This window comes from Amblyomma maculatum, chromosome 2 (assembly GCF_055883805.1).
Source record: "Amblyomma maculatum isolate TAMU_Amacu chromosome 2, ASM5588380v1, whole genome shotgun sequence".
In the NCBI taxonomy this organism is placed as follows: domain Eukaryota; kingdom Metazoa; phylum Arthropoda; class Arachnida; order Ixodida; family Ixodidae; genus Amblyomma; species Amblyomma maculatum.
Genome location: NC_139345.1, coordinates 42635143 through 42653257, shown reverse-complemented (window position 1 = coordinate 42653257; position 18115 = coordinate 42635143). Strand labels below are relative to the sequence as shown.

Below are 18115 nucleotides of genomic sequence, written 5' to 3'. Positions count from 1 at the left end.
CGCTGATGGCGTGTAACGGGGAGCAGCAGGAAATCATTACCGGAAGAGACTGTCGTCTTGCAGTGGACTCAATTCAGATTCACAAGGCAGCCGTAAATGTCAACTTACGCACCTAAGTCGCTGAATGTTTTAAAATAGATTGTTCCATTTGACAGCATCTTTTGTAAGAAGCGAGGAGCCAGTCCTGTGTCCAGGGAATTTCACAGAACGGCTCCGTCGTCTGTGGCCATGTATTAACTCTACGATTTCTTGAATGTAATTGTGCGAATGGAATTGTTGACCTCCCGTACCCGCCTCTGCAGCTGCAGCCACGGCACAGATGCTATTTATGCCCATGATCAATACTGCCTCTTCGTTCAAAGCGCTGTGCTCACATCCGTTGCCCACCGACAGCTAGCAGACTCGTATACATATGATACGCAACTGGGTTCCCCGCATCTTTTACCAGCACCCCCTGCGCTTCGTGACCTGGACGTGCGTATGGTGAGCGCGGACTCGGTGGAGGTGAACTGGGAGGCCCCATCCGCGGGCGTGGAGGGCTACGTGGTGGCCTGGTGCCAGAACCACCGCTGCTCCGAGAAGACTGTTCCTTACACGCGACTCGTCATCCACAACCTGCACGCCGACAGCGACTACAACGTGAGCGTGGTGCCGTTCCGCACGGACAGCCAGGGGAACAAAGTGGCCGGCCCCCTCACCACCAGGCTGGTCAACGTGAGCGACGACATCGGTATGCATTGACTGCCAACATGAATAGACAGCTAGATCAAGATGATTGTCTCTTCGTTCATATACCGTGAAGCACTCTCATAGTAATGTAAAAAAAAAAAAAGAAAAAGTGTGTGTGTGTGTGTGGGGGGGGGGGGGGGGGGGATCCTCAAGTTTATTCGCATGCTCATATGTACCGGGTGTCCTAGCCAAATGTACCCAAGCTTTTAAGACAAACTGATGCTGTTGAGAGTTACGTTGCTTAGATCGAGGTAGTTTTCGTTCTGCTAACTTTACTACTGATTAAATAACATTTGAACAACAGATTTAATTGACAATGAAGAAGTTGTGAAAGCGTTGAAAAATAAATGCTTGATGTGATTGCACCAAGCTACCGTTTACTCAAGCATATGCCGTAAAATTCTGAGAAAGCCCCCTCTCCCGCCTCTCGCACGACGAAATTACCGGCAAATTGGACGAAGGCGCTTTCCCGGAACGGGACCGAAATTTCAGATGACGGCAAAATTTCCCTAAAGAAAAGATACAACGCAGGGCACACGGATTTATTATTATTATTATTTTTTTAATCGGATCGGGGCAATCGGGCTGAGCAGTGTGCGTCGAGACGTCGGCAAGCTGCTACGCAGTGTGTTCTCGCTGCCCGATCACCGCAAATACAAACTGATTTCTGTACATAACACCAAGGGGACGTCCTTTTTGTTCATGATGTTTCTGAGAGTTGAGATTGGATTGGATTTTGGAACTTAATTATCTTTCCCCTAAAACAGATTACATTACTAATTTCTGTGGTTATCGAAGTAAACATTAAAAAAAAAAATGACATAAAGATACCATCCCCAACGCTTTCCTTGGCCTCGCCGACTGTTGGCTTCTTTCCTTCATATATATATATATATATATATATATATATATATATGAAGGAAAGAAGCCAACAGTCGGCGAGGCCAAGGAAAGCGTTGGGGATGGTACTTTATGTCTTATTTTTTCTCAATGTTTACTTGGACAATCACAGAAATTAGGAGTGTAATCTGTTTAGGGGAAAGGTAATTGAACACAAAGTAGAAGAGAAAACAACGTGCCGATGGTGGGAACCGAACCCACGACCTCCGAATATCGCGTCCGGTGCTCTACCAACTGAGCTACATCGGCCGCTGTCCCCTCTGCTACTTGCTTGGGTATTTATGTTGTCTGTATATATATATATGTATATTTATGTTGTCTGTTTATATATATATATATATATATATATATATATATATATATATATATATATATATATATATATATATATATATATATATATATATATATATATATAAACAATAACACCAGTAATAGGAAAAAAGCCTCCATGTGGCAGAGACGCGTATCAGGGGGCAAAATTTGTGTTTCTCTGGAGTGCTGTCACCTACGTAGCTTGTGCGCACTGTGCGAGGGATGTGAGCGAGCAGTTGGTGAAAATTTTCTTTGAAGGTAAGACCAAGTGAGTCGTACCTTGATGGAAACGTTACAGCTAGCTATTTTTTGAGATGATCTAACTTCTGTGTCGACACTTTGAACCCAATGTTTAAAAAGTTAGCTAATCAGTCTTTAATAACATAGGCGGCTGAAAAAAAAAAAAAATGCAGAGAAGGCCAGGTGGCTCTCAACAACCGTCAGTTGATCGTCTGGGCTAATACACTCGGTGTTCTTTTTTTATGTTTAATACATATGAGCTGGGACACTGGGTATACATTTGCCTATTCATATGCGCGCCTGTTACGGTCGCTGACTGAGCTGCAATAGAGCTCTGTGTCCTGTGTTCGGTCTGCGTAGAGGAAACAGAAACGACGTGGAGCCTTTTATCGGAATGCGAAAATATCTTGTTAAGAGCCCGACCGATCTTGAATAAAAAATACCGACTCTACGAATCCTTGGTGTTTTAAACAAGCGACAAATGGAATTGGGCAGTGTTCGTTCGTGGAAAGTACGTTGAGAGGCAGAGAAGATAACCGATTCTTTCAGAGTGATGGATTATTGTTACAGTACAATAAACAAAAAACAAAAAAAAAACATCTATTTCAGGCAAGGTGGCGCCCCCCCAACGCACTAATACAAAGTGGAGCTACCATGCGTCCATCCCTCCAGTCAGTTTTGTACATACAATATGATCAAGCTTGCCAGTCTCCTTTACTCCGCCTTTCCTGCACCTGGCCTGTTTGTCCGTCCATCATGTCGCGGTGCAAAGCAGCGTCCGCAGTAGGTGTCCGTAGAAATTGTGTACAGAATGTTTGTACAAAAAGTGTTTGTCCGCGCCCTCATAATTGGCCCTCTGGACCTCTGAAATTTGATTCGACCAAATTAAGCATCCAACCTAATTCGATTATGGCACTCTTAGTTGGTGGCTTTAAAATTTGGATGGGCCACCTTCAGATTTGGCCCTTTAGACCCCCAGAATTTGACGTTAAAATTTTGACCAAAATGGACGTTTAACCTAATTCGATTATGACCATTTCAGTAATGACCTGGAAATTTGGATCAGCCACCGAAAATTTCACCTCGTTAGAATTTGATCAAAATTGACGTATAACCTTGTGAGCGACTATGGCAAAATCAGTGCACGGTGTCTTCCGAATTTATGTAGGCCACCCCAAAATTTGACTTTGTCCGAGTATGACCTAATTTGGTGTCCAACCTAATTTGACTGTGATAAACTCAGCAGTGACTTCCAAATTTAGGCTGACCACGCACAAAATGTGGCATGTTTATGCATTCTCCGTGCATAGGAGGCTGCATGCACCCTTGGAATTTTATAAGCTCATTACTTTCTAACATAAAGCAAGGGAACGTTAACGTCACATGAAAGCGTTGTTCTCGCTGTTGAACTCCACCCGAGTACATCTTTATCACTGTATAATCTATGGTAAAGTTTTGTTTTTATCTGGAAAGGCTACAATGATGCCCTCGTTTCAAAGATAACTGGGTGGAAAGGGGATACAGCTTGCAGTCTCCTTCGCCACTGGAGAGGGCAAATGTTGGGGTCTTATATGCCTGGTATTAAATCAACGCGATAGAGTGAAACTATAATCACCAGCATACGCGTATCAGCCCCGCATGTGTTACTTGACCTGATATGAAATAGTAGTGACTCGTGAGAAGCAAATTCTCAGTCCTCTCACCTATGGGCTCAGCGCTCCTACAAACTACCCACACTCACTCAAGAACCCGCGTATATTAGTGACAGAAGAAGACGGCCTATAACAACACTGTCCGGAAGCTGAACGGGTGCAGAAGGAGATTCTCTCTCTCTCTTTGCAGATTCCGACCTGGCCAACGGCTACCTGGTGGGGACCGTCGTGTGCTCGGTGATCATCGCCGTGCTGGGGTTGGGCGTCTTTGTCTTCTGCCGCAGGAAGAAAGGAAGGCAAGTGCGGTTGTATTGCAGGAAACGCGTCTGAGGTATACCACCAGCCAATGTTCTTAGAAGGCCTGTTTAAGAACATTTCCCTGAGATATGTGCCTGCGCCGAACTGCAAATGGCGGACGCAACTCATTTCCCGCTATTACAAAAGAAAAAGTAGGGGACAGCTAAGCTCTCCCTTCGAGAGTAAGTTTGTATTTATATCGTTCGGGTCTATCCGTTCCTAATCTCTGTGGGTCTTGTGGAGAAATTTAATCCATAGACCATTGTTTCCCCTCTTCTGCTGGCAGTTCGTGCCTCTCCGTAAAATTTACTTAGTAACTTCTCTTTCTAAATTAGGGCTTCTTTTAGAAATTCCAGTTATCCTCTCCTTGGGGCAAGCGATGGGGTATGCCTTGAAACCAGTCTTCAATCCTGTTCAGTTCAGTTCAGTCGTTCAGTCGTGTTCGACCCTTCGTGACCCTATGGACCATATCACGCCACGCTTTCCGGTCTCTCACTATCTTCCTAACATCACATAACTTCACCTGCAGCGCCTCGAGGATGACATCTAACCATCGCGTTCGCTGCCTACCCCTTCTCCGGTGACCCTCAACCTTTCCCAACATCAAATCTTTCTCCAGCGACGCCTCTCTTCTCATCAGATGACCAAAGTAGCTGAGCTTTAACTTTAGAATTTGGCCCTCCAATGAGCAGTCAGGGTTTATGGTCGACAATATCGACTGATTTGATCTTCTTGCCGTCCAAGGAACTCTCAAGAGTCTCCGCCAGCACCACAATTTAAATGCGTCAATTCTTCGGCGGTCAGCCTTCACAGTCCAACTCTCGCATCCATACATCACAACTGGAAATACCATAGCACGAGTTATACGAATCTTGGTTGGCAGACTAATGCCTCTGCTCTTTACTAGGCGGTCAAGGCTAACCATGACTCTCTTTCCCAGGAGCAGGCGTCTCCTAATTTCATGGCTGCAGTCTTCTTCCGAGGTAATCTTGGAGCCCAAGAAGAGAAAATCTGTCACAGCTTCCACTTCTTGTCCCTTGATGCCTAGGACTTGATAGGGCAAGGCGCCATGATCTTTGTCTTTTTAATGTTCAGTTTAAGCCCGAACTTCTCACTCTCTTCTTGTACGCGCATCAGAAGTCTCTTGAGTTCCACTTCACTTTCTGCCATTAAAGTGGTATCATCCGCACATCTAAGGTTGTTGATACGTTTCCCAGCAATATTCACTCCAGCTGAAGACTCGTCCAGACCGACTTTCCTCATGATGCACTCAGCATATAGGTTAAATAGGCAGGACGACAGTATGCAGCCTTGTCTCACTCCTTTCTCAATCGGAAACCTGAGAATCAATCGGAAACAATCCTGTTCATGATTACATAACTTCGTCAGGCAGACTAATACGCTAGGTTAGATTTCATTGCTTTTTCTTTTCCTTTTCATTTTCCCCAAAATATACTTAAACAACATTTGCCTAAATACTTCAATTCTTTAATGTATATCTTTAGTATCTGCAATGTACCCTGGCCAATTCCTTGCCCTGGGTATGTGCCATTTTGTCTGAGGGCATCATCATCATCATCAATCATCATGAAGCGAAACGTTAATGGCTCCCGTCTGCATCTCCCCTTGCGGATCCTCGTTAGTGCACATGCGCTTGTTACTCGCTTAATTCATCACTAGTTATTGAATTTCATGCGTTACCTCACGCATAATCATCAGCATACAGTCGGGACTCGTAAGCGAAGCTATATCAGATCAAGTGAAATACAGTCCAATATATATACAGGGTGTGTCCGGAAAGTAATGAAATTTTATCGGTAGAAAAGAAATTATTAGAGATATCAAACGTTTAAAATACTGCATGTAGTCCTCTTTGGCATCTACACATTTTTACCATCGACTCTACCATGCACTGTACGCATCCCGAAGGCGTCGACAGGAACCTCCTTTAGTCTTTGTCACGACGGTTTGGATCCCTTCGATGTCTTAAAAACGGACTCCTTTCAGGGCACTCATGATTCTCGGGAACAGGAAGAAGTCTGCCGGAGCCAGGTCAGGACAACAGAGGGGCTGGGGCAACGCCGCTAAGTTGTGCTTGGCCAGAAACTCCCGTACGCGTAGTGTGTGGCTGGGAACGTTGTAGTGGTGCAACTTGAAGGTATCGACGACCTCCTTTCCCGCTCGAAGGACTCTTTTCAGTACCTCGAGGACATCCACTTAGTAGATAACATTTCTTTTCCTTGGGGTGCAAATCCATTGTCAACTACACCAATGGCGTCAAAAATGATCATTTGCGTTTTTTTCATTTCGACTGGTTCATCGTTGCCTTCTTGGGGTGAGGGGCTCTGCTGTTTGCCATCCGGAACTTAGGCGGTTCGCAGTGCTATGAGAATAGTAATTTGGTGATACGAGAATAGGACAAAGCAGATTTCCCACAGATTTGCCGATTCACTTGATGGGTGTTGGCAAGACTCTTATTCAGTTTATCACAGAACTTGATCGCGCACCGTTGTTCGCGTGCGAATGCCATCACATGTCATGCCATCATATGCGCCATGCCATCATAAGCCAAACCATCATATACGCCATTCGGAGTGTTTCACCTAAGGCCTCCGTCAATTTTAAAATATGGACTTTTTCTCAATTTGAGCTTCTATGTTTAGGAATAACAGTGTCAGCGGTGTCAGTAACAGCTAAGACTTGATAACTGCATACAAGCTTAATTAAATAGTTCAGTACCTATTACTTTTAGGCACCTCATCTATTTAGGCATTCGTAGCCCTTCGCATGCCACTTGTTAGATTTTCAAAAATGCCGTTCTCGTCGCCCAAAGCGATTTCGGGGCCACACACGGCCGAAACCTATACCACGCCTACTAGCACGTCACACGTCAACTCATGCCACCTGCTTTCTGTTCGCTCGCGGCCCGACCAGGCACGTTGTTAACACGTACTAGTTTTATTGCGATGCACTACATAGCTGGGTATATATATGCTATGTCGAAAAAAACAAACAGTCTTCTAAAGATAAAAGGTTGCTAAAACGCTTTGCGAAACACCCACTATAATGTAAACACTTTGTCGCGTGCTGGAAGATCAAAGTTCGAAGCGTGCAACGTAGATATGTACTGATAGCATTCTTTTGTTTTGTTTGGCAACTGCAGGGGACCACAGCTTTACAAAAGGATGAGTTCTCTAGACAATGACGATGACGACATTGGTAAGAAAGTTTCGCACTTGCAACAGTTTCTCGTATCTAACTGCATCTTTCATTTCTTTCTCTGTTTTCAGTCTTCATGAAGACAGTTCCCAGAAGGACCTGAATCCGCGAGGGCACCGGCCAGAACTGAGGCGTAAAAGACATACTCATGTTTCAAGTTTCAGTCAACATTAATCTGTAAGCAATGTGAGCAGTGAGAGAGCCGTTTTCCTCAAAACATGTACAGGAATACCTGTACAAAAGTGATAACAAGATTATTCCATGGTAACTTATCCGCACAAAACAGTTCCTTGTACAGACGCTCTGTAGCTTAGCATGAAGGCTATACAAAAGGTAGCGCTCCGCTATGATTAGACGGACGAATTGTAAATGGTGCGAAATCGAATTTTATGGGAGTACGTGTGAAATAATCTAATCAAAAAAGAAATTATTTCCTGCTAGTATATACTATACACAAATTGAAGCAAGCGAGAAGTGTGATTGAAATAAAAAAAGAAGAACGCCGTAGTGGAAAGAAAATAAGAGAAAGGAGGAGAAGAGGAGGGGGGGGGGAGGGCACAGCGGGAAAATCCTTCAGCAGGCGGGTATGGCGAGAGAGTCGTCGCGGTTGGGCCTGCCGAAGAGCAGCCTCTTGATGGAGTCGGCCGCCATGATGAGGCTCCATAGGAGGACCGTGAAGGCGCAGATGCTGGCGACCAGGTAGTAGAGGCCATTATACGAGCCGTGCTGGTCCTTGAAGTAGCCTGGGCAACGTTTGCGCATTGATTCACACCTTATGCAAAGCTATTAAGTTGCATTTTAAGCGGTACATATCACAATTCCTTGGTTTTTGTCGACCAGGCTTAAGTAACTGCAATGTCTTGCCAGTATCGTAAATCTTGCGCCCTCGGCCGAATGTTACAACCAACATCTAAAAAAGGTGCGCTGTTTCTGTTAGGAAACAGAAGTCTGCTTTTTCTACCTCTTTTATCATTTTATTTTGAAGAATTGAACGAGACAGAAGTTCAGGGCATAGATTTCGGCTGTTTCTCTAAGTACGTGCTGGTAGTCTGCCTATTATTATTTCAGGACTTTTACAGAATTATGCATAAAGTTTGCAAATACGTGGCCTTCGCGCGGCAGATTAAGGCATCTTTATGCACAAACGGAAGACACTGCGCACAGAAGGCGAGAATAGGCGCCGAACTTAGTCTCTTGATCACTGTTTATAATCTGTCGCTCATGCAATGTTGATGGGAACAAGCATTGCACTCGTGAACAAGCGGATCGTGTTGAATACCGAGTTAGCCACCGAGTCGACCAGATGTTTTTCGCACAGTATAGTGCGCGTGTGTCACTTTTAATACAATAAATATGTTTTCTTGAGTTCGGAGCACCCTTACTTTATTGCACGCATTCTGCATACAAATGAATGCGTGCGTGTGGCGATGACCACAGCCATTGTGGCCGCTATCGGCCAGGTGCATTTACTGAGCAATAAATGCCTCCCCTAATGACCTGCAATAACTACTCCTTTTTGCGCCAGGAACCAGCACATTTTCTAGTAATATTTTTTTGTTGAAATTCTAATTTCAGTCTGTATGTTCTCTTTCGGCGCTGTTTAAGCGAACCTATAGCCCTTAGTTTCTTTGATCTCGTCTCTTCGCCTGGCTCCCATCCCTTCCAATTGTATTATGTTTCCATGTTCTCCGTTTGTATGCACTCTAACACACAAACTGATCGGTGATTGGCAACTATTCACATTACGCGCCCTGCTTTAGCCAATTTCTTCTTAATTTGGCCAAGTGCACTAATCTGGCAAATGCTCTGTGGTTTACTCTGCTGTTTGGGTATCAACACTGTGCTTATCATTTTCCTTATCATCGGTCGCTGGACTATAGGCTTATCTGTAGCCTTTTTGTTCGCCTCCAAGCTTCGTTCCCATAGATGGAGCTCTTCCAGGTACAAGACGTTACATATGAAACAATAAAATAGAAGAAAGAACAGCACTAGGGCTTAATTGCTTACGCCATAACACGTAATTATTACAATAACCTTGCATTACTGACGTCATGATCATCTTGGCCAAATGTTGCAGTGAAAGTCTGTGCATGGCTTTCCATAGCCAGCGGTGATGTCGTGACATTATCCTATATAGTCCCACCAAAACATTGAAACAAAGAAAACAAGAAAAGCAGAAAAAAAAAAGACCGTCCTCATCGGCGCCTTCCTTAGCCAAGCGATCGGACCATGCTACATACGCGTCGTTTTTGCAAATTATTTTGTTGTTTATTCGCCCTCATTTACTGCTGAAGTGCAAGTATACGTTGTTTCGCGATCACCTACCAATGAGCATGGGCCTAAAGAGCGTGGCCATGCCCATGGTCAGCCGGTGGAGGCCGTACGTGAGTGGCAGGTGATGATCACCCAAGTAGTCAGCCAGCAGCACGGGCAACGCGGCGATGGTGCCGCCGTTGTTCAGCCCGAACACCAGCGCCACCACCAGCATGTGCGCCAGGTTCGCCAGCCGCGTGAGCAGCACGTAGCACACGCCCTGCATGCGGCCACCAGCCACTGATGGGCTATGCACTTCACACTGTACCTGAGGATATTTTTGGAGCTCCACTACGCAATGTTTCGCCAAGGCCACCGACAGAGATAGTTAACCACCTAACCAAAACGCAGCATTTTCTCGGAAGTGCACAGAGTCAGGCAATGCTCCAACCGGCATGCTTTCAAGCTTCTTCCTGATCGCAAATCCCTAGTGATTCTTATTTCCCAATGGGTCAGTAAGTGAGCCGTGCTCTCAATTCATTTGTTGTTGCTTAGAATAAAAGATGTATGGTTTCAGGAGTTTAAGATGGATATTTTAGTTTGGTGGCTGACGTATCGCTGAAAACGTTCGTGCAATATTTATTTTAGCACGTACAAGTCTATATGTATAGATAGTCGTCATGCTCAATCCAGAACAACGTGTCTATTGTAAATAGCACGCTGTACGATTCAACTTCTTCACGATGAATGATTGTTGTATGGCACACAATGTTGCTAACTCACCATAATTGCTCGAGTCTTTTATTTGGGCACGAAATAGTCTAGATACGCCGATCTCTAGTCCCAGTCGGCGCACGGGCTGGCTGAAGTGGTTAGGTTTGGGGGTACGTCAATATATAGTAACACACATCACACCTTTAAATATTGCCTGCTGCAATTTTCATTCTGTGCAAGAAACAAAGCATAGCAGCATTGGTGTTTGAGGTTCGCACTGTTTTTGTTTATTAACCATCACCGATGCTAACGTACCCCATCCTTCGGTGCAGGTCATTCTTGGTGTTTAAGATAGAGAGCGCGAGTTTAGACTAGGGATAATTAGACTATGACAACTATCTCACACGCTCTGACATTATAGGGAATCGATAATTTCCGCCCAACATTTATCAACGGAACAATTGTGGCCACTTCACTAACTCTTTACAGTCATAGCAGTGTAAGCCTTTTACATGCTTCGCAAAGGATCTCTGTGTTCTTCGCTTCGAAGAATGAACAAAATACACTTAACCCAATCAATTGATAGTAGTTCGCTGTCGTAAACAGGCAAGCGTCGAAACGCGACTGCAGGCCTTGTTTCTCTACAGATGCGTTCGACAGCGTTGTCTCAAATAACGGTGCATTATATTTCTCGACACACTAGGCAATGTTTTGGTCGACAAATTTTCTCATCATGAAACTGCTAAATCATTACTGTTCTTCAAAAAGGCATTAGGTAAGTACTGCGCGCGTTCAATGTGCTTAATGCGCGCAGTATTCCCAAATCAGCACGGAGGTCGTTTTATTTTGCTGTGATATAATTACCCTCCGCTAGCGATGCTTCAACGCAGGGGAATCTTATTTGCTAGAAAATGCACACGTAATTCACAATTAAGAGACGCTCTACTTTGCAAGCGCCCCCACCCCCATAGTAAGAAGAAAAAAGAAACCTCACGAGAACCGTTTCAAACCTGCGCGATAGCTTCGATAATGCAGCGGGTGCGCGGCTCGTAGCCAAGTAGGCTGGTAGCTGAGAAGGTCAGGTTGCGCCTTTAAGTAAATCAAAAAGGAAACTCCAAGTTCTGCAGAATATGAAAATTTCATATTCATGTTCATATTCATTCATATTCATTCATATTTTAGTATGAAAATCATACTAAAATATGAATGCACCGCTTGGAGCCTTGAACTTGTACGGTAAATGGCTGTGATGTTCCTTTTAATTCCCGTTGTGGTGTTTCAGTGTTTAGCTTTTTCACGTTACACGTTGGCAACCTATGTAGCTCACTGAGTGTGCTAATAACCATGTTATAGTGTTCTAGAATTGAGAAGTGTGCCGTCTGCCGCCGGCGAGCTGGTCGTTTCAGCGATGACAGGAGAGAGGGCGCTGTGTGCAGGAGGAGCGCAGTGAGCGCGGGGCAGACAGCTGGGTGAACCGTCACCGCTAGTTCAATCGGACTCCGAAGGCGCTTTAACTCCCACACGCTAGTCTAAATGTATTAAAACGATTATGCTCATGAACAAAACAACTAGTTCCCTATATAATAAGCGGCCGTCGTCAGGGAACGGCAATACACATACAGGCAATGTAAGATAGATTACCGACGAACTGCCAAGCAACGGCAAGATATATTTCCTGAACGTATTGGGTACTTTATTTCTCGAACACTAGCGGGAGGTTCAAGGACGAATGTCTAACGTATTTCTATGATCATGTAAATTTTTAATATTGGATGCACCGGTTTATGCGGGCTAGACTGAAGTCTTCCATCGACGCTCGCGCGTACTGAAAACGCAGTGAATGGTGTTTTAGGCTAGGCTAGCGTACTTTTTGCGCCACGTGTAAATAGAGGTATGCGAAGATTGCTTGAAGACAGAAATTATGCCAGCGCTTACTGATGCTTTATTTAAATGTGGGCGAATACATATGAACTGGCAGTCCTACTCAAAACGAAATGAATGAATGAGAGCACATATAGCAATGAACGAAACCACATAATGGACGACGTGAAAAAATAATCGCGACTTAGTGCAAGAATATGGTACAAACGTATAAGACTGTACAGAACTATATGAGAATATTAATGAACTGTACTAAATTAAGCTGCTAAATTTGAAAACACACAAGAGAAAGGCAGAATGATTAAAGTCCTCAAACACGATTACTTGCACCTCCTCGTAGCTTTAGGTGCTTTACCTGCTCTGCTTTAGAGGTCTGCTCTTGGTTTAGCGACTTGGCATAAAAACGCAATCGCATGAGGACGTAGAACTTCACTACGTTAAGTGTCATTTCTTTGTCATGAGTAGGGCAACCAAACTTGGAACCCTCTGCGCTTTGCAAAAACAAAGCAAATTCACGCATGCTATTTGCGTTAATCTTTCTTGAACTAAAAAAAAAAAAAAAAACGCGAAAGACTCTTCCAGCGTGTGCACGAGCTTTGCAAGCTCCGAGGACGGATAAAGAAGACCTCCGTGGTCGAAGTTTGAGATAAATTGATTTTCTTCTTTTTGTACCGCGCACGATTTGCTTGAAATGAGATAAGCGGAGCAAGTACTGCATTTTGACTTCTTCATGAACTTTCTAGCGACATATCCTGCAATATAAGCTATGAGACGGCTAGAACTGTGCCTAGTGACGTATCTGTGGTCATCTGAAGGAAGGGAATTCAAAGTAGCTTCGACGTTCTCGAGCCTTCTCTCGTCAATCAAACGGTCAAGCTCATCAATAGGATTTGAAAGAAGCTGGGTAGGTTTCTCGCTTGTACGGCTAATTCCAAGTAAGGCATTTACAATCTCAGCATTACAATTTCCTGTCTTTGAGGGCTTCGCTAAGTTGTAAAATGCCAGGGTATTAACTGTCACGAAAAAATTGAGTTGGCGTGGGATGATCGTTGCAGCCATTAAATTGCCTCACGATGCCGAAGAGGTTTTCTAGTTTGTCTTGGCTTAGTCTCGATGTGATAATGTATGTAAAACCGCATTTTGCAGATAAGTAGTCAGCGAGGTCGACTGTGGACTGCAAAGTTACCCGAAGGCCTTCCGCGGTGCTGTTGCTTAGGAAAACATGCTTTGAGTCAACCATGCTTTGAGTGTATTTCGACAAGAGAAGGGTTCGAATAGGGAAGGCAGCAGAAAGAGCGCGCAATGAGCAAGAAGAAAGAACGAAAGGAAGGAAAAGAGCATTCAGTAAAAGAAGGGGGGGGGGGGGGGGGGCGAAAGTTATACGAGACGGAAGGAACTGTTATTATGCTGTCTGCAAACATGTGTTTTCCTGCTTGACCAATCATCGCTCTTCGCTCAACAACGCGCCATAGTACAACAGCCAGAGAAGCAACGCGATGCAAAAAAATTCACGCAGAAAACGAGCCGCAGAAGCAGACGCCCCAAGCGTTTCCTCTGCGGCGCGCGCGCTTGTGATGCGCTCCTACGGCTGACAGCGCCACCTACGCTTTTCATCGCTCCGGCGACCACGTCGCTCCCATTGCCGCGCGCCGAAGACGGCACACTTCCCAATTCTAGAACACTATAACCATGTGCCGTAGGTTATATAAGCTCGCTGCTAAAAATAAACGCCCTCTTTTGTTGTGTTCATCGTTAACTTGAGCTTGGGGCTCTCCGCCCGGTGTGTCCTTTCTTCCGCATCCTTTGCACAGGCGCCTCGCGATGCAGCATCCGTGTATGTTTATACGCCATTGTGTACCAAAAGGAGTAGCTATAGAAAGGCTATCTGGGCTGAAGACGTCTTCTGAACAGCATTAGTGCTAGTGCTGTTCATAAATAAAATATCTCCGACATGACGCTGCTTTAATCCATGCCTTTTGTATATTTGTCGGTGTCCGAATTTTGATTCAATTTGTCGTTTTTCACAGCAGGGTAGTTGAGGCGACCACCCACGTGCAAGAGGCGTCCCTTCCCATTGCCACATCCGAGAGCCCCCGACTTCTAGGGCCATTTTTAAGAAGCATGCACTCACGTCACAGCGGACTTCACGTTGTAGTGCATGTAGCACGGCGACAAGCTACAGGCCGCGTTATCTACGCTTTCTCCGGGTTGCGCTGTTGAAGCCGTGCTCTGCACCACAAAATGGCTCCCGTGCAATCACTCCTGTGTGGTGCTCGAAACAGCACGAGCCTGGTGGCGGCGTCATGCCGTATAGCCAAATGCATTGAATTCACCTTTCCGCTTTGACCACAGTTTTGTTTTGGAAGTTTGTTCGCCTGAGAGCCCCGTATTCAAAATTATAATGATTCGAATGTGGCAATACACGATTGACACTAAAATGACGAAGCGCCCAGGCTTTACCTGAATGGCGAAGTTGACGACCAGCAACTGCTCTCGGGTGATGAAGCGGCGATCGGTTATGTACCCTGTGACAAGGCGGCTGAAAAAGTCGCCCACGGCCATGGCAGAGACCAGCAAGGCGCCGTCCTCGCTGGAGGCCTGTGCTATGTCCGCTGCGTGGTCCACGATGGTAATGAGGTAGGTGCTGAATGCGTAGCCGTACGCCATACCCGTGAACATTAGAACCCCGAACATCGGTTCGCACAGGAAGCCAAATATCTGCACAGAGGATTGCGCATTTCGACTACAAGAACGAAGAAGATGCACAGTATGAAACCAATTTGGACATATATTTAATTGGGAATGTGTAATGCGGAAGTGCGATTTGAGTCAGTTCTTTTCATTACCCAAAAGTTATGCGTTTCCTGTGCTGGAGCTACAGTGTGAATCCTTGCAATAAGCATATCAATTAACCCACAGCTGGTTTAAAGACGATGCGGGTGCCTCTGGACGCGCTTTATTTATCGAACAGTGTCACAACTTGCGCTGACACAACTCTTCGAGCTCCAGCAGAGCCGCACGCTTTCGCCCGCTGTTCCAGGAGTGAAGCATTCGAGTCTACGTGTCTCACCCCAGGCCGTGGTCGCCGCGATCGCTTTCGCGGGGACTGCGGCAGCGCAGACACTAGGATGCCACTCTCCCACAGGAGCAAGTCGGTGGAGATGTACAGGTCGGTGCCGGGGCTCTTGGCCTCCGCGGAGAATGCACCAGAGCCACCGACGCTGCCGCGGTGTTCCACGCTGCCACTGCTGTCGCTCTCGGTCCAGAGCGTGCAATGCGGCGAGCGCGGATATGTGGGTGACGAGCGCACAACAATGGCGCCGGCCATCACGTTGAGCACGAGCCCGCCCACGATAAGCATAGTGCCCTGCAAGCCGTACGCGTCCAGCAGCCAGCCGATGAAGGGCGGTAGGAGGACGCTGCTGAGCGCGGCTCCGGCGAAGCTCAGGCCGCTTGCCGAGGCTCGGTACTTGTCGAAGTAACGGTTCAGCACCACCACGTTCGCGGGCACCATCATGCCGGAGCCGGTGCCTGCGTGACCACCGAATATGGTGCTGGGGCGGGGGCGTTTTTGTCGCATAAAACCTGACAAAGCAGTTAGCTACTGTGGAGAACACGAGTGTGTGAAGCATTTAAGTACGCTGCCATAGTATGGATGTGCAGAAAGAAGTGTCCTGTGTCACGAGGAAGCCTGATTGGGGGCGCATGCCCTACAGCAGGGTTTTGGACATCAACGATCTGCAGTGCTGGCGAAGCCAGGTTACTGTGTGATGGGCCGGTATTCTCCTTGGCTAAACTGTGAGTTGATCCGACGTTGCCATGTGAAGGGGATCGACGGAGGTGGTGCATATGTACTTCTATTATTGTTGGGCACAAGAGAAAGCTCTGTACGCGTGACTGAAAGGATGGCTACCACCACAGACTTGACAAGGGTCAACATTAGGTCGCCTATTATAGCGGTGGGCTGTTAGCTTGCAATGACTTCTGAAAGTGTGCGAAATGAATGTATGCATGTATTTTAACAAGTCGGTTGCGCTTTCCACCTATAGAACTTTAGAATAATCGAAGTCTGCATACATAGAACGCTGCTGGCTGAGTTGTGGTTCGCTGCGCAATCGATATTTTCTCGGCAAACTATATATGATGAGCATGAGCACAGCAACGGTGTCAACACAGGCAGTACTCAACGTGCTGCCTGTGCTGCGTTCGTCCATTTCTTCCGTGTTCGTCATTGTTTTCTGCCAAAAACGCTTCTCCAGACATCGCTATGACGACGTTGCGATGTCGCCATGGCATCTATCAAAGCGCATTATTATCCCGATCATCATTATTTTCACGGAGTGAGTTGAATCCAATAGCGGAGAAAAGCCTCTCTTGATGCTTTGCAATAGCTGTGCCCTGCGCAGTCTACCTACGCATACATGTACCCCTCCTGGCTGAGTTAGACTCATCGCAGCCTCGGTATGCGTTTCCTTTTCCGACCGCTCGCATTGTACTCGCATTGCACGTGCTGCTCAAGCTCACCTGCTCTTCTAATTGGAGCCTGGTTCTATAAATGTGAGTTCATGAGGTCATGTGTCAGCGTTCGCAAAACAAACATTGCTTAGCAGTAGTACGCAAATTAGGTATACAGTCCACGCGCAAAAACGCCTACGCAGGCATTTATTCGCTTCTCATGCATTATTTTTCAGAAATTTAAGGTAGCTCCAACCTATCGAATGTGTTTTGTATTTCAAACGGCAGCAGCGTTTTCATGGTGAGTTACGAGATTGCATGTCGTTAACTGAAGGTTTCGGGAATTCTGGAGAACGAACAAAAGTCCTTCCAGCACAGACTCACCGAAGCCGAAGCCAAGCAATATAATGTAGGCCGTAGGCTCATCCCAGATGAAACAGCCAATGGCGCCTACCGAAGCCACAAGTGTGGCGCCTATATTCAGCACTCGGGTGTCCCAGTACCTCACCAGAACGCCGGCCACGAAGCCTGCACAGAGCACGCAAGGGCACATACAATTGATAAGTATTGGTTAGTGCCAAACCATGTCCTCTTTATTTTATTTAGGTATTTCATTTTTGCCCTGTAACATGTTTATTAGCTGACTCCAGTCTAAAAAAAAAGTTCAATTCGATGGCAACAATCATCTATTTTACTTTACTGTATGCTTATGCAAGGTGCGCATTTGTACAAATAAAGATTCATCGCGTGCTGTGCGATCTCTGTTAAACCGCAAGGGATCGGATGAATAAATGTATCAAGGTCGAACGCGCTGCTACCGGCTTCTTTATCGATCTGCAATCACCGACAGCTAGCCATTACAACTTGTTAAATGATCTGGGGCGCAGAGCTGAAGTTTCTTCGGAATACGCATATTTTTGTTTCACATGCCGCCCTTACGTCTGCGTATTCCGGACATCATGCACGCTAAACTCCTGGTCTCCTTCAGTATCTCAATTCTTGCTCGCACCCTCAAAGCCGCGAAAGCTTCATCAGTAGGAAAGCTTTACCCTGCGCCGAATTGGTGGTAGTGCAGAGCTCGAAGGGCCACGCGGCTTCCTGGCGAGAGATGCCGAAGTTGGCCACGAGACCGACCAGTAGGACGCCAGAGCTGCGAAATATGATGGCGCTCCACACTTGGATCCAGAAGCACATAGCCGCCATAAACCAGGCGTAGCTGCTGTCCACAAGATGCAGCGCTGACATGGCTGCTCTCGGAGCCTGGAACCCCACCGCGCTCACACGAAACGTTCTGGCTTCTTCTTTGGCCTCTTCCTCTCTTGTATCTGGCGCACGCGCACTACCATTAGAATGCGGATTTGTCACTGCGTGGCTAGTGGTTGCAATTTTTATCTTTATTTCAGTCTTCGTGAATTTATCCACAATAAATAGGTTGAAAAAGGAGGCAAATAACGTAGGGG

The 18115-nt window shown here is 46.0% G+C and overlaps 2 protein-coding genes across 2 annotated transcripts in view; one reads left to right on the top strand and one right to left on the bottom strand.

Annotated features, from left to right (window-relative positions):
• The window catches only part of LOC146198523 (phosphatidylinositol phosphatase PTPRQ-like), a 26300-nt gene extending 17583 nt beyond the window's left edge, over window positions 1–8717 (top strand). The window contains exons 6-9 of the mRNA XM_084594021.1: window positions 449–730; window positions 4027–4132; window positions 7297–7352; window positions 7424–8717. Coding sequence (XP_084450147.1) covers window positions 449–730; window positions 4027–4132; window positions 7297–7352; window positions 7424–7455 — 476 coding nt within the window. The 3' untranslated portion in view covers window positions 7456–8717. The remainder of the gene's footprint in view (window positions 1–448; window positions 731–4026; window positions 4133–7296; window positions 7353–7423) is intronic.
• On the bottom strand, window positions 7926–17900 carry LOC146198522 (monocarboxylate transporter 12-like). The gene is made up of 6 exons (XM_084591924.1): window positions 17705–17900; window positions 17040–17183; window positions 15271–15731; window positions 14661–14918; window positions 9678–9885; window positions 7926–8095 (listed from the first exon to the last, which is right to left on the bottom strand). The coding sequence occupies exons 1-6, from the start codon at window positions 17898–17900 to the stop codon at window positions 7926–7928; spliced, it is 1437 nt and encodes a 478-aa protein (XP_084448050.1).
• Window positions 17901–18115: the final 215 nt, after the last annotated feature.